This window comes from Vanessa cardui, chromosome 6 (genome assembly GCF_905220365.1).
Source record: "Vanessa cardui chromosome 6, ilVanCard2.1, whole genome shotgun sequence".
In the NCBI taxonomy this organism is placed as follows: Eukaryota; Metazoa; Arthropoda; class Insecta; order Lepidoptera; family Nymphalidae; genus Vanessa; species Vanessa cardui.
In genome coordinates this window covers 1,210,593-1,237,014 of record NC_061128.1, presented here as the reverse complement: position 1 = coordinate 1,237,014, position 26,422 = coordinate 1,210,593, and the positions used below count along the sequence as shown (strand labels likewise).

At 32.9% G+C, this 26,422-nt stretch overlaps 1 protein-coding gene across 2 annotated transcripts in view; it reads left to right on the top strand.

The window, feature by feature from the left end:
* Nucleotides 1-2,613: 2,613 nt before the first annotated feature.
* Nucleotides 2,614-26,422, top strand: part of LOC124530526 (protein vein) — a 67,206-nt gene continuing 43,397 nt past the window's right edge. For both annotated transcript variants that reach the window (XM_047104715.1, XM_047104714.1), the window contains exon 1: nt 2,614-3,111. In XM_047104715.1, coding sequence (XP_046960671.1) covers nt 2,697-3,111 — 415 coding nt within the window. In that variant the 5' untranslated portion in view covers nt 2,614-2,696. The remainder of the gene's footprint in view (nt 3,112-26,422) is intronic.

Genomic DNA, 26,422 nt, shown 5'->3' with positions numbered 1-26,422 from the left:
CAGTCGACCTAGAATCTTGAAATTTGGCATGAAGCAACGTTTTATAGCACACATAAAGGAAAAATTCCGAAAACCTTAAATTTTTAGTTACATTACAAAATATATATTTTTTAATAAATATAAACTTATTACTTTTTTCCTCATGAACGCGTAGAGCTATCAAGTTGAAATTCATATCAAATACTTAGATCTAATTGCCTTTAACCCGTGAAAAAAAAATCTAAGTCAACGCAAAAACGCAAAACGCAAAAGTACAACCATTGATACCGCATTGTCGTAATGAACGAACTTTGTAAACCTTGCAGGGTTGTACGGAACCCTCGGTGCGCGAGTCCGACTCGCACTTGGCCGGTTTTATTTTTACTTTCTAAACAGTAAACTGACTCCTTAAATATCACTGCTGGGAAAACATTGTTTTTACACGACTGGCCTGGTTTATATGTGTATTTACTCCACCTGATCAGGTTTGCATGTATAAGGTATCGTTAGAATTCTTACGTCATCCCGAATGACACTGATTTTAAAGGGTCATTTAAGGTATAATAGTTTTTATTAGAAATACATAACTAGCGACCCGCCCCGGCTTTGAAAGTGCAATACGACAGCATTGCTATTCTGTTCTATTGAACCTTCTTAAATTATCAGTGTTTCTTTACTACATTGTCCATGTAGTATATACTGAAACATTCCTCTCGAATTTTGCATATTATGAAGATCAGATAATATTTATTTTCATACTCGTCTTTCAATGTTTAAGATTGCAAACTTCGCAAGAAATATTATATGTATAGGAGTGTGTCCACGTCATAACTGCAGGTTACTCTTATAATTAATACTCTTAATCCAGTAGGACCGCAATCGACATGAATTAAGGGAGTTAAGGCGCAGGACCAACTGATTTTCGTGACGACATTCAACCTCAGGACTCCGGATTGCTACTGAGAATTTTTTGTCTGAAAACCTCAATAGTTATTACTGATCACTTGTGGTATTAAACTAAACTAACCACTAAACCTAACAACACCAATTATGTTTTTAATCTGTAGGGTTGAAAACATAAGATGTTATTAATTAAAGAAAGTCAAAATTCGATATGGAAGTATTGCGCTAGCTAATGGATAGACAAACATCTACAACCGGTTCGGAAATTATCACCTCGGATATAAGCAAAATCGGCGAAAAAAACTCAGTGGGTTTTTTAAATTTTTTTGATTTGCATTTTCAATACTTTTTAATATTTAATTTATCAGATTTCATATGTTTTACTAATTAATGAGATGACCCTTTGGATAAAAACAGATAGATTTTAATATAATACTGCAACAATATAATACTACCAACATTTGCAATTGTCAAATACAAAAAGTGTAATTACGCATGTTTATGGTTAAAATATTTTGTTTTAAAAAGTGCATTTGGTTGACCTTGAAATGAAAGTTTCACAGCGCTGAAACAAGTGTTACTATAAAATATTGTTATTAGTTTACAACAATTAATTGTAAAATTATTAATAATATTATTTATATTACATTTATGTCAATTTTTGAATTAGTACAAAAATTACGATAAATACTTATAAGGCTACGACTCTACGCGCTACGTACCGTAGACGCGGCTACGCGAGAAAGTTACACGAAAACCTTCGCTACGACGTCTGAGTTTTATGCCGTAACAATGAAAATTTACTTTAATATTATTACAATAAGAGCTATCTTAAGTTGATCGATAGCATCCCTAACGAGACATAAACATCCTATCATATAATATAATTATTCTGTGATCGGTGAACATATAAAAACTGTAGAAAAAACATAAAATTATTTAAAAACCAAAAACTTTTAAATAAAAGAAAAAAATATTCTTAGGTCAAAAATCTGTGTGTTCATATACTTATATATTTTTTAAATTAAATCTTCGATGCTATTTCAATTCATCAAAGTACTTAAAGTTTTTCCAAGTTATTTTTAAAAGTTTGAAGCTCATCAATCTCACTTAAAATAGATAGCTTCTAAATATTCCTTCTTAGAACTGCCAACCCGGATCTGGATTACACAGATTCATGGCTCATACTCATACTCATATAATATTAGCAAACAGCGACTAAATACGTTATTATTTTATTTCTAATAACATACTAATAATGTCGATTATATTTATGAATATAATATTGTGCACATAAGTCTACAATTTAAAATCTTCGTACATAAGAATTTTGAAATAACATTTATTAAATATTTTGTAGTTTAAAATTTTTATTTTAAATTTATATTTATACACTGCTCTCAATCATGAAACAATGTAAATAAAAAAAATATATCGTAAGATAAGCCCCACTTGAATGGTATAAATATAAGTACGCCATAAATTAAACATAACGACGCGCGAATAAAAACACCTAGTACGATATCAACTATCGTTACACGTCTCGTAACTCGTAACGGATAAAGGCACCGGCACCCGCAGAGCGCACCCCGATCAGGCGCTAACCCACCGCTAATTACAATCGAGAGCTCGCAAATTAATCATCTCACGAGATAAATCGGCGCGTGCCCGCTGCCCGCACACTGCACAGTACCGCGAGTCGCGACTATTTCGGTGTAGGCGGGGCGTGAATCAGCGGCGGGTCCAGTCGCGCCCCGGCTGCCGACGTGCGAGGGTCGCACGAGTGAGCGACGCGCGAGCGCTGCGATGGCGCGATGAAGACGTGCGGGCGCGCGGCGTTTTGCTGGGCCCTGCTGTGCCTCGCTGGCAGCCTGGCGGCGCCGCGCCGCCTCTACTGCGAGCGGGCGGACGTCGCCTGGCGCGCCTACCGAGCCCCCGCCGCCTTCGAGGTGCGCGTGCAGTCGCTCGCCAGGGACGCCGCCACCGTGCAGGTGCGCCGTGTCTTCCACCGCCAGGGCCGCTGGCCCCGCGAGGATGCCATTATCCGCCTCAAGCTGCCGCAGGAGGCCCTCGAATGTGCAGGACGTTTCGAAGTGCCCCTACAGAATCGAAAGAACTATATCGTGTTCGCGGAGAGGAGAGGCCACGCCGCGGTGGCGCTCGGACCCCCTCTCAGAAGGACTGGCAAATTGATTAGGAGGATCCGCGCGGTCTACAAGGCTGGTTACAGTGAGTGCTTTGTGTTTTCTAAGTGCATGGAAGTTGAGCTCTTCGAATGCGAACACGTGAAGGTATCGTTTGTCACTGGGTTCCTCGAGCTTCGATTGTACATCAACTTCTATGCTGTTGCATGATTACTTTGATTATCTCATTAACATTAGATATTTATATGATTTGAGTCTGTGAAGATATTAATTTTAACTCGCGCAATTATTCGGTTTCGCGATCATAGACATTGATAACAAAATTATTTTCATTTATATTAAAATAGAAAAGCTCTGCTCGATGAATATGATATTTAGGTTTAAATTTAAGATTTGTAACTAAAGGAGGCCGCACAATGCGTAACATATCACTATGGTTAAAGACACCAATAAATTTAACTGCTAACAAATATGCTATGGCAGGTGTATCGTACGAACAAGTAGCCATTAGGAATCCATTTTAGGTGCAGTGTAAATAGTCGAGCGTGGCCACTGTAGCAAAACATAGCCACTAAATGTGTGCATTTCGCTCGATCTCATTTATGCACCCTTCATACGCGGTCAGAAGCATAAGGAAACATATAATTCCTTTCAAATGAGATCGTAACGTTACTATGCGTGTCTTTCGTTAAATCATTAGGAGTACGATAATTGTAACAATAACGCTAATTATGAGATAATTGTTACATAATGATGTTACAAAAGTTATTGACGGTACATTCTAAGCTACTGAAATTGATACAATATTTGTTAATGTTTTGGGCAAACAGATTAAAGTCGTCGCAACGTCAAGAGCTTTGAACTCGTGAAAATAATTATTCTTCACGAAACATAAATGGATTCACGACTATTAAGAAATAAACTGTAATTGTAATTTTGCAAAAGAAAAAAAACAATTATACCGTAAGGTCGCAAATTTCAAAGAAATTAATTGAGAAGAGATATCAAGAATAAATTAAGAAAATTACTCGTACCAAAATTGTAATACGTAAGCAAAAAATTAACTGTTGAGTTATTAACGTGTTTATAATTGTCGGCCTTAAATTTTATTTATAAACACTGAGTTTCGAGTACAAATATCTCAAGATAGATCATTTTTAACTAGATTTTACAATATTATAAAGAAAAATATTTAAGTTATAAAATTTACATAAGTTACTTTAGACCGAGAAGTTAGACAAATTTAATCGTGACGAATTACCAGACGTAGAAAATTAAGACGATCCGGAAATATCGGAACAAGTGTAAAAAAAAACTGAGCGCAGGGTTCACGTAAGAGACGTTACGCTACATTTGACAGACAGGCACCGACAGGTATGAACTGGAGCGTGTCATGACGTCACCAACTACGGATCCGATCCCATCAAACGCCTCCGCAATCCGCGAATCCAATGTGATAGATGCGTTAGATCAAATCGAGCAAAAACTTTTTCCCTATTGATTAACTATCATTTACATTCAAAGTTACAATTATAACTACACAAAAAACAAATATGTTACTAACTCCGTAAGTACACACTGCAACTATATATACTTATGCGTTTTCAAAGTATGTTCCAGGGTCATCCTGGTTAGTTATATTTTTCTAACCTGTAAAGTTCTTTAAAGTTTAATTACTCATAAGCGAACTGTTTTCGGTAGGAGAGTGGCGCTTGCCGCGATGTTTACGTTCGGCGTTCGGTTGTTCAAAATGTTTATCTATCTGGATGTTATCCGTCATTTTTCCTTTGTTAATGTTCTTTCTCTCATTATTGCCTTCTAAATCTTTCTCAGTACAATCCACAGGCCGGTTACACGGTTTATCAAATTTTTACGCATCGAGTACTCATCAAAGATTCCTTTCGATTTCAACTTTGTTTGTGTTTTTTTCGGCTTCTTCATAAACATTATCGGATGTGTTTACGATGTTTGAATTTTTAGCATTGTTGTCTATCGAATAATAGAATACACCGTCAAGTCGTCTGGTGGCATTTAATACGCGAGTCAACAAACTTTGGTATTACTAATTTGCGGATTAGTCATCACTGACTTGATAATAGGCGATAGAAAAAACATTACTGATTTGAATTTTAATCATTTCTATGTCACTTTTCAACTTAATCAATTACCATTTGGTCGGATTTTTTATATTGACTAAAACTAAAAATAAAGAGTTTCAGTTTTTAAGTAAAGACAATTTTAAGTATATCTCAAATGTATGTTAAAAAAAGCAGCACAATATAAATTGATTAAGATCAGTATGATGAACACCTGTACTCTTACCTTTTCAATAACAAATTAATGAATTATTTTCATATGAAGTTAACTAAGAACAAAACTGTAATATTTGCTCTGATAGTGATTCTATCACTAATTATTGCGACAATACAAACATTATCTCCATGGGTGCGGTCGACCTTCATTCGAGAAGTCACACGGCGTCTTATTAAAAGCTTTTATTTCATAATGGCGGCGTTACGGGTTGCCGGCTCACCATTATACTCGACGCGCTCTGCCGACTTTACTGTCCTATTAGAAATATTAACGTACGTTGTTATAATATTTTATATAGCATCAGCTTACACAATTATTTCTTTAGTCTTTGATAATGAAAGTTGTGTCTTTGGTAATGAAACTTTACTCTATTTCATAATACTAAGCTTAAGTAAATTTTTATATGCTCATGACAAATATTTAAGTCAGCAGCTTCTCATTAGTTGTTTGCTACATGTCTTATAATCATCGTATAATCATCAATTTTGGATTTGAGATATTGTTTATTCGAATCGATACCAATCCTTCGATTTTATAATGTATTGTAGGTTTTATTCATCGTCTAACCTATGTCCATTCGACTCGACATCGATGGTTGGCGTCGAACAATGGCTGGAGTTGAGTATTGGATCGTCCTTGTGATTAACGCGTGCATCCGCACTACATAACAGTCTCGATTCATTGCCTCCTGGTTAATTATGTGTTTTGTACGAGTGGTTGAAATCGAATCGGAGAGAAAATTAGATGAAGTATAAAATAAATCATTTTTTATTAAACTATCTTTCTTAATTGACGTTTTGTATTGATGATGGTTTTAGAAAGAATTTCGAATATAATTCTTGCTAACGACAAAGTATTTTATGCGTTCAATTTATACTTCTTTATTTTATACTAGTCGTCGCCCGCGGCTTTGCTCCCGATTAAGAATGATGGTTGTCATATGTTAGGCAAAAAGTATGTTTGTAATATGCCTATGTTCTATCTTGGAGTTCAAGTTTTATTCATATCAAATTTCATTAAATTCGGTTCAGCGGTTTGGTCATGAAAGATCGACAAACAGACTGACAGACAGAGGTTTTTTCACATTTATAATATTAATATAGATTGTTTTAAAATAATCACGTCATTTTTCATTATTAATATCGTTATAAATATAATAAACAATATCAATAGATGTATATCAATTTAATCAATCGAAGAATATCCATTATCGGTAATTTGGACAAACAACAAAATTCCTCTGTAAGTATGAAAATTTAGTAAAGTTCCATAACCAAAAAGCTAAATGATTTTAAACACGCAATTCAAAAATCGAGCACTTGTCGATTTGAGAGTCAGATATTACTTAAAATTGCACTTTCCTATTATTTGTCATATAGATACTATTGATCAATTTATTTATACCTTGTATATTTTACTAAAATGGAATGAATATTTTTAAAAACCAAAACATCACAATAAATAACATTAGATTTATAATTAAACAAACCGATTTCACAACGCTATCCCCTACGTTTGGGATGTTGAAATTATATAACAGCGATGAAATTTAGTTAAAATAGTTTTTTGAATGGGTCATTAATTTATGAATTCTCATATATTCGCCGCGTGGAATTCCCGGCCGACACTAACGTCGGATTGGTATTTTTGTGTTACGATTAAAGCTCTGCTACATGCTCGAGTATCACGTCGAGCTTATAACCCGTTTGCACAGATAAACGCGTGCGTGTAAACGGCTAAAAGTTGACTCGCATAAATACAAATTGCGGCTAATTTAATTGATGTAATTACAAAGATTTGAGGCATACAGTAATGTATATTCATTACCTCTGCTGAACAATCCAAATTAAAACTTACCGTATATCTACGTATATTAAATTAATGCACTAACCTACGCAAATGTCTTTGCGTTTAGGAAAATCATGAACAAAACATTTTATATACAGTTGGTCAATAAATACTACTAAAATAAACTGCTAAAGAAAGTATGAATTATTGTCTTTTCCCGAGATTTTGTACCTTGTTACTATACGTTGCTTCATCGCAGAATTGCTACTTTTGACAGCACAACATCCAACGCATGCGCATTTCATTGCATTTCACCTTTATCACGGATCAAGATATCAATTACAAAATCAATATACACAAAATTAAAACTCAGTAGTTACTTTTATGTAAATACACTCATTCTCAAATATCTTCCTACAAAAATGACCAGATCTGGACTACATCAACTCTTATACCTAAAGTTATTTATCAGTAATAGTTTCACCGCTTTGCTTGTTATTAAATATCATTTACAACAATGAGATATAAAAATTTGTGACCAACTTGGAAGTTGCTTTGCTTATATTTTAAAGGTCTGACATGAAAATTTTTAGGTAATCAAAATTTACCATTACTATTTTGCGGAAAGATTTTACTTAGCCATGATGAAAAATTACAACTGTCTAATAACAAGGAGGACCAGAAATAATATAATAGAACTATCTATTATATAACGTATGCGGAAACAGAGTAAAATCTCAAACTAGCAAACTGGACAGAAGCAAATGGGTAGTCTTTCTTCGGCAATCCATTATATCTATCGATCAGACGCAATACCAACGTATAGCTCATTTAGCACGTTGGCTAAATGAGCTTTTGGGTGCATAATGGTACCTAGTAACTAACGCTGTTAGAGAAGCTAGTGCGAATTTCTTAACAGAAAACATTAATAAACGTGTATATTCGCCCGATGTGGATGAGATAAATATCTAAGATTCTAAGAGAAGCATCCACTACTTTGATTTATTTGTTATCACAAACAATCACTACTGTTGAAGATGTAGGAAAAATATGCCATCTGAAAGCTTCTGAGACCTTAATTGTTCTTGATGTACCCGTTTGAAGCTGAACAAGCAAGCTAGTTAACAACAGGTAAAATGTAATATTTACGTACGTGCTTACTTACCAAAAAAACTTATACATATTTTGAAGAAATATATAACGATCAAATATAAAGGCCAGTAAGACGATAGATTATTTCTTCATACTAGGTCAGGCTGATAAAAATAATTGGACTTTTCTGTTTTTTTCTAAAAATTCTCAGTAACAGTTTGACTTCAACAACTTGAAAGCAAATACTCCTGTGCCTCGGAGACCATTTAAATCCATTAGTCTTGCATCTAAACTGTTTCCATGTTATTATGAGTATGAGATCAGTTTCAGTTTATCATGAACCTATGTTTGCTCACTAACTTGAGAATATATCCTGCATAGCTGGCTTTCCATGCAATTGTCAATACTTCGCCAAAACTTCGCCAAAACATATCTTAACTACAATATAATTTATTTCGTCCTGTAATTACACTAACTCAACCTTCAATCTGAAATAAAGCTATACAAAATGTTAATGTTCCCAGACGATACAGTACAAACGCATTGTGTGGACGAGGTATCAAAATGATTTAAATAACGAAAATAAACGTAACCACCCAGACAAGATGGCGTGAATTTTCTTATTAGTCGACTAGAAATTTCCTACGTCTAGCCCGGTGCTATGAATAAACATTTGAGTCACGTCAAGTAAATAATGTTCCGGTAAAATGCAATTCTTTAAATTAAGATCTCGTTGCCGTGCCAACCGCCGGAGACGAACGGGAATAAGGCACTCTATATAGGCTGATTAATTACATTATACGAATGTTAAATACTAAATTTTATATGCCATCTCTCAGAGCACAGCAAAAATAACAGTGCCTCGTCTTTTAACCAGCGTTGATTTATTGCGATTTATAAATAAATAAATATGAATATCGGACAATATCACATACATTACTCTGATTCCAATGTAAGTAGCTAAAGCACATGTGTAATGGAAAATCAGAAATTACGACGCTACCACAAGCACCCAGCCCCAAGACAACATAGAAAACTTATGAACTTTTAATGTTGTCTTAAATTTTCGCGATTATTACACATTGAAATAAAACTAGTTTAAACGGATTTTAATCGCGTATATTAATTATTTTTAACATCTCAACGTTATGAACTTTTCTGCATCGAATCGGCCGGGAATGGAGTGACGTACCCATGAAAACTAGTGTACACACTTCTCGACCACGGAGGTCGTCCATCTTTATATATATTCAAAACAATTATATCCCCCATGAATTAATCTACCACCAAATATCACTACAGCAATGAGACAATGTAACTTTTTTTCACAAGATTGTCGAAGTATTGACGTTGTCAGGTGTGGTCTGTTTATATTTTAGTCAATCTCCAAGGACTAAGCGTGGCCTTGATTAACTTAATTGCTAATTTTTTATCACGATTATTTGGTATTAGAAGGAGTGGTTTATATTCCATGCAGTGCAAATATACATGGGCGTAGGGGACCACTTACCACGTACCACCTCCCAATTCACAATTAGATCGTCTGTATTTTTAAAATATTACAAAAATAGGTACACCCCTTTTAACAAAATGAATTTGAATGTATTCCTTTTAATATCGATCTTGTTAAAATAATTCTTTTTTTTATTTAATATGTTAATATCCATATGAATAAGGATCAAAGTAAATTACGACCGCGTTGAATTGTGGCAAGTGGCAATTATGCTGAAATCGTTAATGTCAAAAATCGTGATATTTGCAAAACTTACATAACCTTTACATATAATTATTTTATAATTATGTAACTCGATTTTGAGGAGTTTTAATAGTTAATAACTAATTTGCGCAACTATAATAAGTTTGAGAATATAATTAATTTTGATATTTAGAGATCAATTGGGAAACGCCAATATTTTTTGGAAAATGAGACTTCAGGTTAAAGCTTAAACTTAAATTCTCAGTAGTACCATTATGTCGCTTCAGATTTTTTTTTATTACACTGTAACGTATTCTCAACTTACTACTACTATTACCTACCTTTACATATTGAATTATTTTATACGTGCATTTAACTAAACTCTTCCAAAAAAGCTGGAACAATTTTTTGGCTGTTTTAGATTGGGTATCTGGTAGACCGAACTCAGTAGATATCATTGCGATCGGGTTCCAGGTTTTCTTATTATTTCACCCATACGAAATATAGATAAGTAATTCCAAAGTTTAAGTAGATCTTTGTTTTTCCTATTGAAAAACATACCATGTTCAATAATATCATACACTTCTGAATAATTACTCGACTTAAAAGTTGTTAGTTAATTTATAATTGTATTTATGATCTTCGAAAATTATACGCAATAATACTGTGTGAATCTATAATGCTATGAACTAATTAGTGTGTACATGAAATCTTACGGCTAATTAGCCATTTCCTCTAGGCAAGTCTTATTGGAAACAGACGTAAGTTGAACGAATTTGATGTGTAACAAGAAATAGTTACTTACAGGATCGTGAGGGAAATATGATTAATTTCAGACCGTAGCTAAATAGACTGTTATGACCTGTAGATCCCCCCTTTCTCATTCGGACTCAGTTATTCCATATAAGACAAATATAGGTACACTCTGTATTCTTTCACTCTTAGACAATAGGACGGCTATCCTGCATGCCCGAAATGAATTAGTGAGAGTGAGACAAATAGATTTACGTGCTTTTCAAAGCAATTCTATCTCATATAAATTCTTGGTTTGTTTCTAAAACTTTATGAGTGTAATTGTGTGACGGAGATATTAGTGAATTACCGCTAAGTAGTCTATTTGCTTCCAAGTTAAAAAATTAAAACACATTTTTTGACCTTACTACAACTTATTACCGTGTCGTTAAGAAAAGTGTATCTTACTTAAAATGTCAGCGTAAAGAATTTTATCACAATACGGTTGTCAACACACTTACAAAATTAAGTACTGTAAGCAAAAAAAAATCTTTTTCCAAAATCTCATATAAAAGTATGTCAATTTCGAAGTCGAGAAGTTCTTTCAATCCCCGGTACTATAATTAAGAAAACGTGATAAATATCAATAAATTGATAATAATCGAGATATATGTACAATCATCAGCCGTTATCCTGCGGTAGGTAGACTGACATTAGCGGCCACCCATACGTAATGAGGCTGTAAGGGCCTTTCACACGGTAAGGCTTGCAAGGCGAACGGTGTCGAGTATTTTCTTATCGATGTTAGTTTTCATACAATTTTCCTTGTATAAAATATAAACTTACTTTGGATTTTTTTTTTATTTTAATAGTATTAATTTAAAATAATGTGGTAATTAAAAATTGTAAATATTAATAATATATTTTTAAAATTTATTTATTAAACTACCAATACTTCTAAAACCTACTTCTGTTGATAGTTATTATTATGATACGGGGTGTATCAGCATATAAACTACATCATCGTATGTAGGTGATATTTCTAATAAATTTTGATTATCTCTTCTTTCGGAAGAAGACTGATTATCCTAAATACAGGTTATTGAATAAGTTTAGCTAGATTAGCCAGTACCTGATCTAGGTATATTGTTCTATGTCAACAATGTATTTATTACTATTATTATAATCAGATGAACACTAGCCAACGTACGAAAGACCAGCGTTTTTAATATGTAATGTACTTAAATTGATTAAAACTATAATTAATTCCTCGAGCTTCAAACACACCTTTGAATAAAAACATCGCTTAACCTAATTAAACATAAACAGTCAGGTCGATCCGTCCCACGTTAATACCTACTGTTAATCAATCAAATGTTAATTCTGGATACAAAAATATCGGTAAGGAAATGTCTTTATCGCTCTAATTCTCGTTCATAAATTTAATGAACGAAAATGATAACCTACGGACGAGATATTGTGTAACTTGTGACCGCCTGATGACGATTTCGGTAAAATTTACCACATTGCAAATGTCGAGGGCATGATTACAAGTCATAGGCGATTGCGTGGCACGCTAAGATAAGGTAACTGTAAGCGTTGATAATAAACAATTAGCTTCCGTAGTCTAGATCTGCACAGCTGTAGATTTGTAGTTGATTTGATACGTTTTAAAAAATGAGTTGTGGTTTATTTCTAGATGATTTGTAATAGCCTTGTAAAGTCCCATAACTGGGCAAATAGTCTCCCTTTTGAGAACAGAAAGCTTCTTACAGGTTAAGCAAGTGTTTTAAGAAAAGCTTTATTTAATTATCGACGATAGAAATTAAAGTTGAAACAAACAATATCCATTTATTTATAATTTGATGACGATTATGAATGACTTTGTGGATGGCTACTACTGGTTGGCACAAAATCATGATTTAAGCGCCACGTTAATCCCATGAAAAATATAAGCCATAGTTCTTCATAATAGGTCGGATTTTCAAAGTTTACAATGATATTACGTGTATCGAAAATTGCCCTAAGCTATTTTGTCCTGCAAGAACTTTCTTCGTGTCGGGTTAAGAGTTAATCATCCTACTAACCGCCGTGCTCCTTTAAATTGCGCCAAGCGTAAAAAAACCCAATTCATATGACATTTAGAATTAATTGGTAGGTGCGGTCGAATAAGTGAAAATGTCTACCGAATATAATGTTAAAAGAAAGTACCGCAAAACGGCGGGATCACTTCCAATTTGATTAAAGGTCGATATTAACTTCGCTTCGATATGTCACTGATAAATTTAAAAGATACGAGAAATGTTTTATGAACTTGTAAAGTATTTTTTATTTAATATTAAAACTAACCGACGTACGAACTGACTTTTTAATTTCACTGTATTTTAATTTATCATTAAAAGAAAAATGTATATACTAAATATGAACATTGGCAAAAGTATATATTTTCATCGGAAACATATTTGTAAAGTTTTTGCACAATTTTTAATCTCTATTAACATTATTTATGTATACAACTAGTAGACGCCCGCGGCTTCGCTCGTATTATAAGGTGTTGATTGTCATTTGTTATGCGTGTTATGTCCGTTCTTGGAATTCAAGTTTGCTTCATACCAAATTTCATCAAATTTGGTTCAGCGGTTTGCTCGTGAAAGAGCGACTCACAGACAAAGTTATTTTCATTTTTATAATATTAATACAGATTATTTTCAGACACATTAATTTAATTTTTGTATATTATAATTTTAATTTAATTAGGTAGATACATATATGTATGCATATTAGATATCAGGTACTGTACATTATATATATTTTTTAAATATATTAATATTACACTGTATTTATTTATTATGTTTATATCTGCTCTGTGCACCCCTACCTCTTTCTATATCTGTTTTCCTCTACCTTAAGGTTGCCTGGAAGAGATCGCTGTGTCAGCGATAAGGACGCCTCTTGTACATCTTTCATCTAACCTTGTATATGTGATTTATTTACTGGTGTACAATAAAGAGTATTTTGATTTGATTATTTAAATAATTCCTACCCGTGATATCGTTAGCATTTAAAATTAGTCGAAACGCACTGCGCATCACCTTATCTAATTCAGAAAACTTCGCGTATGGACACAAAAACTCAGTGAGACTTTATCGAAATCAGAATAAAAGTTGTATTAACCATATTGTCTATCATTTATACATCGAATCCACCTTAGGACCTTTTGTACTTGAGAAATACCATTAATCGTATGTAATTAATTGTAATACATTAATATTAAATTAACTGCAAATAAGGAATATATTTTAATCAGCAATAAAGGGTAAGTGTTTACTTCAATGTCGATTGTTCTCTGTTGAATTTATATTCCTTACTGATTAAAATATATATAGAATATTAAGACTTTTTCATAACCTAAAATTACGCTCATAATTCATCACGTGCTCGGCAGTTAAGACGACCATCGCGAAATTTGTAAATCTTCATTAGTTAGTACCAAAAACAATGGAGCGGCATGGTGGAGTAAGTTCTAACCAGTATGACGTTATTATAGCCTAGTAGCAGTAGTCTTAATAACTAAATAAAAAAACCCGTCGAATAAAACCTACTCAGTAATGAGTTGCTTTTAGTATTGAAATAAATATTAAATAATACGAAGTCTCGTTCATGTTACGCTTTAAATGATATATACAATTCGAAACCAAATTAAATACACAATACATATGTATAAATGTACAGTCGGGGTAAGAAAAGGTTCGTCACCTTAAGATCTATTATCGTGTGCTCAGTATGAACGATAATACTGCTTTCTCGATCGAGTATATATGATACTGACAGACATATTTTGACAATTCAGTAGAAGATATCATACCTAATTTAAAATTGGAATGTCTAATTACGCCATTAAAAAGATTTCATATTGATATAAAATTATACGTAGTCCAAAGATACACTATTTTGAACTAAGTTATCATACTACGTAAGTTTAATTTTATATGCAGTTGTCAGTTTAGTGTTTTAGATTCAAAAGGTAATAAGAGACACGAATTTGAAAAGTGACGAAGGTTTTCTTACTCTGACTGTACATATAACAGCCAGCGCACGTAGCACATAGATCGACACCGCCAGATCGGGCGGAATGGCGCCATCACCATAACAGGACTCGATGTTTTTCTATTGATTCGAAAATTAATGTCATTACGTCTGTATGTATGGCGCTATCATAGATCATCCAGTCTTTGAACAGTGCGATTACGATAATTAAATATTTAACTCGTCCTGAGTTCCGCGATGAAGCCAAGCTTCGTAAACGAGTTAAGAGCGATACTTGATCTCAACCTATTATATTTGATGCCATCATTCAAATCAAGTTACATGTTTTTATGTGCTTCAGTTAAATAAGTCATATGCAAAAAAACTATTCTTTGATTACATACGATTTTGACATAAATACCTTAAATTAATTCACGCAATATACTTTGTAACCTTTAGAGATGTTGATGTAATGTTTGAGCGATACACAGTACTTGAATAACTTAGATGCTTAAAGTCATATATTCTTACTGACATTTAGTTCCTTTCGTTTCTAGATTTTAAATATTTAGTAATTATTACTACTACATATATTTATTTTAAATTTAGAACATATTCTTGTCAATATCTTCTGACTTCTATAAATCAACCCTCCTGAACCTGCATGAACCTAACAATGTCGCACAGAATTTTATATTTCACATATATGGGTATATCTAATACCTATGAAAACGTTTGTAGCGATTGACTGATCAACAAAAACTAAAATTGGGAACAGTTATTTAGTTAGTTATTATTTAGACGACCTCCATGGTCGAGTGGTGTGTACACCGGTTTTCATGGGTACGCCACTCTGAGGTTCGTTTCCCGGCCGAGTCGATGTAGATTACCATTAGTTTTCTATGTTGTCTTTGGTCTGGGTGTTTGTGGTACCGTCGTTACTTCTGATTTTCATAACACAAGTGCTCCAGCTACTTACATTGGGATCAGAGTAATGTATGTGATGTTGTCTCATATTTATATTTATTTATATTTATATCTATGTTAATATAAATTGTTGCAAAAATGTATTGGAAACTGCAAGGCGGCCACTTAACAAGTCAATTCCCCAAAGTTGGAATCGCCATCTTCCTTACAACCGCGTCCTAACTTTATAATTATAACATTGGTTACGTAACGCCAGTGGCCCAAACTGAAATATTATTTTCAGAGTTCAGAGACCGGTGTTGCTGGCAAACGTATATCGACCTTGTAATTCACCTGTTAGAGTTTATTTTGCGATGTGTATTAACGTGGCGTTTGTGACGTTTCGCTGTGGGCGTACCACGTGTCGCATATCACTCGACACGACGGTTCCTTTTGGACAATATTAAAGAAAAAAGTTTAGTAGCGCGCCTCGTATTCAGACGGTTTTAATGCGTAATATAAAATACGTCGACGATCCACCTCTTTAATTCATTTGAAAAACTGAACGGCTTTTACGAAGAATTGATTATAAATACGTCAGGGCTAAGAAAGAACTGACTTCCTTACTTTTTATTATATAATACTATTTTAAGCGAATGTGTCTATTTTAATTAGAAGTCATTTAAATTCAAGCCAGATAAGAAATCATTTACGTCAATTTAAGAGATACGATTGACAGTTTTAAAGTTGATACTTTACAAGTTTTTTAAAAGTTAACCTAATTTTTTATACTTATCAGACATTTCTGAAGCGCCTAACATACAAATTGAATCATTAATGTGTTTTAATTTAACGGTATAAATATATATTTTATTTCAATAGCCTTGTAAAATTATATAGGTAACATAAAGTTAGAAATCAATATATAATAACAAATATAGATGTCAATATTAAATGGAATAATAATAAGAATATTTATATTTCTTTTTGGAGTGCTAATTTTCAGATCTTATTCCGCAACACAGCTCCAATGCGGATTGGTGTTTGCTAAAGCTCAATTTTTAATTGATGAAAGCTGAGTTTTTAATTGATATAAAAAAAAGAAGCTAAAAAAGTAAAAAGACAATAACTAGAAATTTCTGAATTTATTGACAATTTTAATTCTATAAACTGTACTAGTTTACACTGTCATAGACTTATAAAATACATAATATAAACTTGCGGCATTACAAGCGTGAAATTTATAAAACACAAACCTTCACCCCTAGTTTCACTCCTTTGGGGGTGGAGTTTCATATCATTCGTTCTTAGCGGATGTCTCCACCTAATAAAGGAACACACTGGCAAATTTCATTTTTGTAGGTGTTACAGTCTATGAGATTTTGTGATTATACAATGGTACTTATATACATATATAAATTTTTCAAGACATAGTAGGGTAAATACATTTATAATCAATGTCAATACTTAAATGTGTGGAATTTTTTCTTCAAAATGTAATTGACGTTATTGCAAATAACTAAAGATCGGAGTGCTCTATCGCAGTATTGTTATCTGTTATACTATTCAGACCTTCCGGAACACTAACTGGGACAGCGAGATTATTAGTATAACATATCTTCATGTTAAACAAATAATGTTGTCCTTCTGAGCGAATCCGAGCCACGGCGGGCCGATCTCAAAGACTTGGCACCTGCGCTCGGGATATTACAGAGCAGATGTGTGTGCACAAACATATGTAAACTTTCAATACTTTTCTTACGTTTCGAACTTTCCGAGGCGCGATAGTGAAACGATTCCAAATGTTCAATAGGTTTCTATTGACAATTTTACGAAAGGATAATTGTTTTTTTTTTTTTGTATAGACTCTAAGATTTGAAATTTATAGCCCTATATGGCAGTCACAGCATAGATATTCATATACTATTTCTTCGCCATATAATCAGAGGCAGGCTTCGATGCTTCGTACAACCTAAAAACAAACCGTTCTTGCAGCACAATTACTACAATTCTAATATTTTATAAATTTGAACCTTATATTAATTCACTTAAGGTTGAAATTTAATAATTTCATATGTATTCGTAACTTTGTCGGCCTGTAACGGGCTGGGATCGAATGTATGGCAGAACACTAGTCGGTATAAAAAGATGCTATAGCCATATTAGATGATAACGATTATTGAGCCGTATGTGGAGAGGTCTAGTGGTGCTTAGAAAGGTCCGGGGTTTAAAGCCAAGGTCGGAATAAAGGGCAATTTCAAAGTTATAACCTTAATTAAGAAAATTAGTTTATTGCACAACATTATATAAACACAAAGGCATATTAATAACTACTTATTACATTTGGTTTAAAACGCACAGATGAAATCTACATGAAGAGTATTTTCAATATGCTACAAGGTGGGTGGATGGACAAATTGGTCAACTGATGGTAAGTGGTCACCATCCATAGGCATGGGCGCTGTGAGATTTAGTAAATTTTCATCGTCAATGCACCACTAACCTTAGACCCCCTAATAGAACTCACCACTAGTTTAAATTGCTGTTTAGTGGCAGACTGCTGATGAATGGGTAGTAGGTACAGACGGGCCTATACAAAGGATTTTTTTTGGCAATGAATTATTATTGATCAGCATCTGCATGTAAGCTGTCCACTAAACCAATGCAGCAACTAAATCGCTTAGGAATATTCCGTTTGACCTACAAAACATATCGAGTCACCAGTCACACTCACCTAATCCAAGTTAAGCTTGAGCCTTGTTAAAAATGCATATTAAATTAACGCTAGTAGATTAATTGGTGACATATCGTCCTCAGCCAATTACAAACTTAGTAATAAATAAGTGTGACGTATCTTAGAAATATATAACTGATCTTTTAATTATAAATTGTTAGGCAGACTCGCGAATGGGTCACTGTTCACAGATTATTATACCGTAAGAAATAACCCTTACATCTCCAATGAGATGCAAGCGCCTTCATTGCGAACTCAGAACAGAATAGCACTGAATTCAGATTAAATAATCGATTGTAATTTTCTTACGAATACGCAGATATTTAAGTAATGTATAATACTTATATTTAAATTAGTAGTCAAATAAGTAATAGTTTGTAAATTCCCCACCGCTGGGCTAAAGCATCCTCTCCCTTTGAAGAGCAGGATTGGAGCTTTTTCGACCGAACCGTTCCAATGTTGTTGGTTATAACACATTTGAGAGGATGTCATATTAAATTTAATTTTAATTTTCATACAAATAAAAACTAATTTGAGTAAAAATTAAACATAATTGAGACTTTGATATACTGTTATATATTTATTATATTTATAGTCTATAATTATATAGTTTATATAAATAATAATCTACCTAAGTAATCTTGTTAAATACAGTCAATGTAATTAAAGAAAATAGTATTTTTGTGTGATTTAAAATATACTAGTTGGCTGGAACCCATCCCGGCTTCACACGGGTGCAATGCTAAATTTCTTTATTTTCGACATCACATTAGAAACATCTGAAATTATAAGTGTTTCTTTACTATAATGTCCATGTATTAGATACAAAACAATCCACTTGCATCACTCTATCTATTGAAAAAAACCGTATCAAAATCCGTTGCGTTACTTTAAAGATCTAAGCATACATAGGCATAGACAGCGATAAGCGCCTTTGTTTTATACTGTGTAATGATAAAACACATTTTCACGAACCGTATAATTTAAATGACCGTTTATAAATGAGATGTTTAGTTCGTTATGTCATGTTGTGTGAGAAAATATCGTTGAGAACTCGGGAAAGATATGACTAAAGTACAAATGCCTTGCCTTATACATAGAATACGTAGTAACAATTCTGCATAGCGTACCTTCTTTGTACTATTCATATAAGGATTAATATTGATATTTTATTAAAATATGAACAATTTATCATAGCTTAATTGTTTAACGTCATTTTTTTGTTTGTACGTAACGTTGTTCCATATAAAATGCTGTCCGCCTCGTTGGTCTAGTGCCGAGATATAATGCCGCTGATTCCGAAGTCTCGGATTCAAACCGAGGTCGGGTCGAAAAAAGTTATTGGGTTATTTGATCGAAAAAATCACAATAATAGTCTGGAGTCTGAAAGACGGAAGTTTGTGCACTCAAGTACATCGAAAAATATGTGAAGTCGTGGATCGAAACTCGGCTAAAACACAGATAAGTTAATTCGGCATTTGTGGATTGTATAACGTAATCTTTCCATACTAAATTAAAAGGTAACTATAGTAATAATTGTCATTTATTTACTAAGTATATGCAATTTTTTAAATTAAATCCTAATAAATGTTTATTTAATTTGATTACGTTATAGAATGTTACAATGAACTACACCAAGTACAGAGGCAAACAAAAAACAATATGTCCAAAAAAAACATACTCCAATGTAAATTAATAAATATATAATAATAAATAAAAAGAGTGTATAAATTTTACAATAATATTTAAATCAATATTGTAAAGACGTTAAAATTATACTCGATAAGTAGTAAATACAAAGACTTCCCCTTAGCCTAGATGTGAGCTTCATTGCGCAGGCGCGTCACATAGCCTGGTCATAACCTAATATGTCTTGACCTCGGCCATGCCACGTAGAGTATGGCCCATGCAATAAGAAACTGACACTTGGGTAAAAAATCGTGGTTTCTCAATACCTCGTTAATATTTATATATTTACAACTTTGTATTTGTAACTATATTTCTTGTTGATTTGCCCGCCTTGTGCCTGCTAGTCGTATCGAGTGTTAAGGAAAAACTAGGGTTTTATTTTGATTGGTCTATTTTTATTTCAATGACCGTCTTGGTGTAGTGGCTAGTTTATAAGCACTAAGTCTGGAGTTCAAACAATCTTAAAAATTAGCAACGTTACATTTGCTATAGAAAGCACGTAAATCCTTTGACTGAATACTGTGACCTCCTAACATTTTCCTTAATCGTCGATCAAGTATGGTAAACACAAATCGTATGCATGGAAAATTCAGTGAGATAAAGTGTAATTTTCGATTCTATAAATGTCATAATCTGATATAACCGAGAGTAGGATCAGTAGCAGCACTACTTACTTGCCAAAGCAAGAAAGTGTACGCTCTACCAATTATGATACTCAGAACTGCTACCGTGAATTTCTTAATAATAAATCAATGAGACATTTAAATAAAGATACACTTCATACTTTGATTATTATTTATATGTCAAAATGAAGAACACATCAAAAAAAATGTGACCAATTGTCCACTTAGTACACGCACACTAACAAATAGTATGACATTTGGCAAGTATCAAGACTGTCATACAAAGATATATATCTATACAACTAAACAACAATCAACAATCGAACATACTTAAAAGTTCGATTATTTTTGGTGTTGCTCGATCTAGTAATTTAAATACATATGTCATTTACATGTATATGTACCCATATAATTTTTCAAACGTGAAATATCAATTAATAAAAATCAATTTCTCACATAATTACAAAATTGACTAATTATATTAATATTATACCAGGTTATGAAAGCAATAATTCAATTTAGCTAATGATGCGAATATAATCATTAAAAGCCACACTGAATAATTGTTATAGATTGACAGACAACGTCCTAACAAACGTACGCAAAGTCTTAAAATCCAGAAGGAATAATTTCAAAGCTTTGCTACTTTATAGGCTACAAGTACTACTAGTGCCCACAGATAAATCACAATATATTAATGTTTTTTGTTTACGATATCCACCGCTATAGTCTTTAACTTAAGATAAGGAACATGTTATTAAAATAATTATAAATTGTAACATCATAACTATTAAATATATACAACTATAGGACGTTACGAAATATATGAAAGGGTATATACTTTTTTTGTTAATTTGCTTATAAATTATCTATAAACCAAAAGCTTTATCAAAGTTCAAATATACATTTTATAACATTTACTTTCATAACACTGCTAAATATGGTTCTAAAAAAATATATTTTACAACATATTTTTCTTAACAATTTAAGTCAATATTCAATTTATATAAAAATCAAGCAGATATCAAATTTTATTTATCACATCATATACTGAGTGAGTGTATTCTATAACACAGAGATTCGATTTCACTTCTACGAATTTAATGCTTCCTACGCACAAATATAAAAGTAAGGAAAACGCATTAACCTTTTTAGCGTTTTCATCATTTAGTAAGTGACAAATTTTAAAGAAATCTTTAAAAATGTTTCATGGCAAGATCCGACTCAAACTTTTCTTTTACTGTAGTCAAAATCAATTACAACAATTCATTATTTCATAGATGATTAAAAAAAAGAGTGTAACTCCAAAACAGATTGAGTCGTAAATACGGAAATCAAATAAAGGGAATTTAAAATACTACAATATATTTTTATAGCATTTGTAGGCAGTCTGGCAATACTGGTGGTAAGCAATCACCACTACCTATAGACATTGTCACCGTAAGCCACCTTCCTTGGGAGATATTATGTCCCTTGTAAATTTACTCGATCTTTATATCAGAACACAGCAATACTATACTGAGTTTAAAAAGCCATTAAAATGACTTCCAAGTGGATAATTATTTAATAGAATATATAAAACACATGTACTATATATAAAACCTCTTTGATAGCGTTAAAAAAAATAATTAAGTCGTACCGGATGCACTAATTTTGATACCTTTGTCATGTGAGATGGCCAGCGTTGATATTTAATTTCATCGCTTCCTGTGTATCTTTCGAGTCTAGACTAAACAACGCCCTTGTCTAGACTCCGGTGTAGTAAACAAACTGACAACCTTTCATCCATACCGAGAACTATGTGCAAAAAGACTTTTGCACGTAAATCTAGACGGATTTCCGTTTTGAGATGAAAAATGTTTATCCTTGATATAATATTAGGAGGACTATGTTCCGTACCGTTCCAAAATTTTCAGAAATAATTTTCATTTAATTTCGACGACTTTCAACAATAATATACTAAATTTATGTTCATATAAAATAATCGTCTCAACAAGACCTTGAATCATCATACTCAAATATAATTAATTTCTACTTATATTTTATAATATAATCGATTACCTTTTTTTGAAGTTTGTTAAAATAAACTCTGTAATACTAGGATTAGCCATTTTGAACTACAACCAAAAACCGATATAGTATTTTGCTAGCATTTGTTCATTTAAAACTTAAAATGACTTTATATTCATAAATCATTCATTTTTTTCACAATTTCAATCAAAGCATGTCACACATTAAGCTACTAATGGCTATTTTATGACTTTAATTAAGGTTTATGGTTACTTTACATAGATAACTCAATACGAATTAATTAGTTCCGAGTTATTCGTACATAAACGTCCAATGTCAATGTCATCGATAAAGGGCTACTAAAAAGTTTGAACACCAATCGACCTCCTTCATTTCTTTTCTATCCTACGTGGATCAGCCACTGCCAAAAAAAAAATTAAACGTTATATATAAAACTCGCGTATTTCTTCTAATGAACAAAATAATGAAAGTGAGCATTTTACTGAACTTAATTTTGTACTGCCAATCTTCGATTAAAATCACTGTTGCTAGTTATCTAATTTTTTTTTTTTAATTTAGAAAGTAAATAAATTATGTTAATCTAGAAATGTATTTTTGCAACAACAACACACCCTCAATATCAAGCTTTCCATTAGTCTAAAAGTTACTTGGTGGTAGGGCTTTGGGACCCACTCATCAGTTATTCTTCCGCCAAATAACGGTACTCAGTATTGTTGTGTTCCGGTTTGAAGGGTGAGTGAGCCAGTGTAACTACAGGCACAAGGGACATAACATCTTAGTTCCCAAGGTTGGTGGCACATTAACGATGTAAAGAATCGTTAATATTTCTTACAGCGTCATTGTCTTTGGGTGATGGTGACCACTTACCATCCAGTGGCCCATATGCTCGTCCACCAACCTATACCATAAAAAAGTTAATAATTATGATAATAACGCTGTCTTCTGTGTTGCTAATATACAAAAAAAAACATAACGAAAACCACTTCTTATTACAAGGCTACATAATTTTACGTTAGTGAAATTAGTTACGATGTTTCTAAAAGCACTTACCAGATATAAATATAAAAGTTTGAAGAGTTTCATAAGATTTTGTTTATTACTTTAAAAATAGAAGAAAATAATCCTAGATGTTTAATAAAACTAAATAGTAATTTCCTGAGCAACGTATTAATTATCAAAGAAGTTTTCCGTCTACAAAGAAAACACCTAGAAAAATAAAATAGACATGTAAATCTATGTAGACGGTTGTAAATTTTCTAGAGAGCTGTGAAAAATTTAGTTTATATGCAATTTTTATTTACATAATGTAAACAACGTAGGTCAACGTATTGTGAGCGGGTGGATTCCACGAAGCTCACGTAAATCTATACATTTCAGATTTGTTTTCGAGTCAACCAAGGTCAAGACGGTGTTACGTTTACACCTAACACGTTTCTTCTCACGCATCTTAATTAATACTAGTATCTAAACTGGCAGTTAATTAACAGTCTGCAAATGTCACACAACTAGAATAAGGCTTGTTCTCCATTACGCTGCAAATTGAAGGAAAATATTGAGACGTACTATTTGGACGTAAATGCACTAACACATATATATGTACACTTGCATACATACTATGCACACATGTGCAATGACTGAGGGAATGAGCTCCGATCCTAACCCCCAAAATAAGAGGTCTTAGAACAGTACAAGGATACACATACAGGATGTTACATAATATTTTAAATCATAAGCTATTTTAAAACAAATCGTTGTTTTTTATGCTGAATCAAAAGTCGTAGTGGTTGATGATAGTCACCTTGTTATGTTATTTTAAATGATTACAAACTAGATGCGATGATGACGTCATAGGTTGTCCCACTAATGGAACTTCTATACTATGATATCGTAGATAATAGTTCTGTCATTTGTTTATTTGACTAATACTCGGAATGTTGGCGCCACGACGCCGTGCGCCGTATTCTGAGAATTCAAAATCATATAAGTATACTAAGTACATAGAAATGATGTATTTCATACTGATTACAGATTTGTGACACGTATCATTAAAAGTGATGTATGACAAAATCAATTGCTTTTGTTAAAAATATGACTTGATACCTGGTACCACCCAATCAGCAGATTTTCTAGATTAAGATTCCAGTTTAAAGGGTAAATGAGCAAGCACAAGGAGAAACATTTTAGTTTCCTAACTCACTGGCTCATTGGAGATGTAAAGGACGGTTAATATTTCTTACAGCGCCAAGTTTTTGGTGATGATTGTAGTTGAGTGATCTATTTACCCATAATTATATAGCCGAAATGGCCCAGTGGTCAGAACACGTGCTTCTTAACCGATGATTTCGGGTTCAAACCAGGCAACCACCACTATAAATATGTGCTTAATTTGTGTTAATTCATATCGTGCTCGGCGGTGAAGGAAAACATCGTGAGTAAACCTGCATGTGTCTTATTTCATTGAAATTCGGCCACAAGTGCATTCCGCCAACCCGCATTGGAGCGTCGTGGAATATGTTCCAAGTCCTCTCCTTAATGGGAGAGGAGGCCATTAGCCCAGCAGTGGGAAATTTACAGGCTGTTACTTTACTTTACTTTTATAATATCCAGTATATAGAGGCTAATCTGTAAAAGAAGAGCTGGATATCCCGGTTTCAAACCAGAGGAAGTAGAGAGTGCACTTTAGATGGCAAAAACATTTGCGCAATAGGTATATGTATGTATATGAGGAGATGGGCAATCTCCCTTGAGAATTACCAAAAGAATATCAAATCGTTAGTAGAAAAAAAGCTGAAGTACCAAAATTGTAAACGGTAAATGAGATTTAAAGTCAAGTACTGACTTGACTCATCAACCTCATTTTCCAAATGAACAATTTTGACGCTTTAACTTTTCTTCTTGTTTGACGTTATGATCGATATATATTTAGTAATAATAACATTGCAAATACCTTCACGCCAGTGCCAAAAACAACTGTTACTTTCAACTAACTCGAGCTGTACGCTAGCTTATAGTATACGAAAGAAAAACAAGTACTGATTTTGATATAGAAGTTTGAAGGCTGTATATGTCCGCTTACCATTTCACAACGAAAACTGTAATATATTTCATAACCTCCCTTCAAAGTTTTAACGCCTGAGAAACTCTTAATTGAACTTGAATACGAATTAAATAAAAAAATATCAATTTTAAAATACATCTTTACATTTAATAATATAGGAGTGTCTGTTTGTAATTTTAAAATAGCTGCTTTTTACCAAATGCATATGTATGTGTATACGGCTCATATACCAAAATAAAGATATATAGTTTTTTGTTTGTTCCGTCTAATCTCTAGAATAGGACTGACTTTCACCGGCAGAAGGCTGATGTTACAAAGAGTAACATAGGCTACAATAATAACGTTTTAAGACAACACAACGTTTTAAGGCCTACGAAGTCGCGGGTACAGCTAGTGTACAAAAACAGTATGTCGTTTCTTTAATTCAATTACTTGTGACGATAAAATATCATAATAAATCAAAATATCAAGAGTATCTTAACAGAAAAAACATCTATATGTGTTCGTAATCAACATTCAAAAACAGTATATTCTCTAACAAAACGCCAATGAGCATGCGCAGTAACTGCAAGAATATTCTAATTCTAAATATACGAACTTACTCTAGATCATCTGAATATAAACGGCATTCAAATCATACAACATAACGATAAATCAGAAGACAGTCATACTCAATATGAGCTGATCACTTTATGATTCAGCAACGTG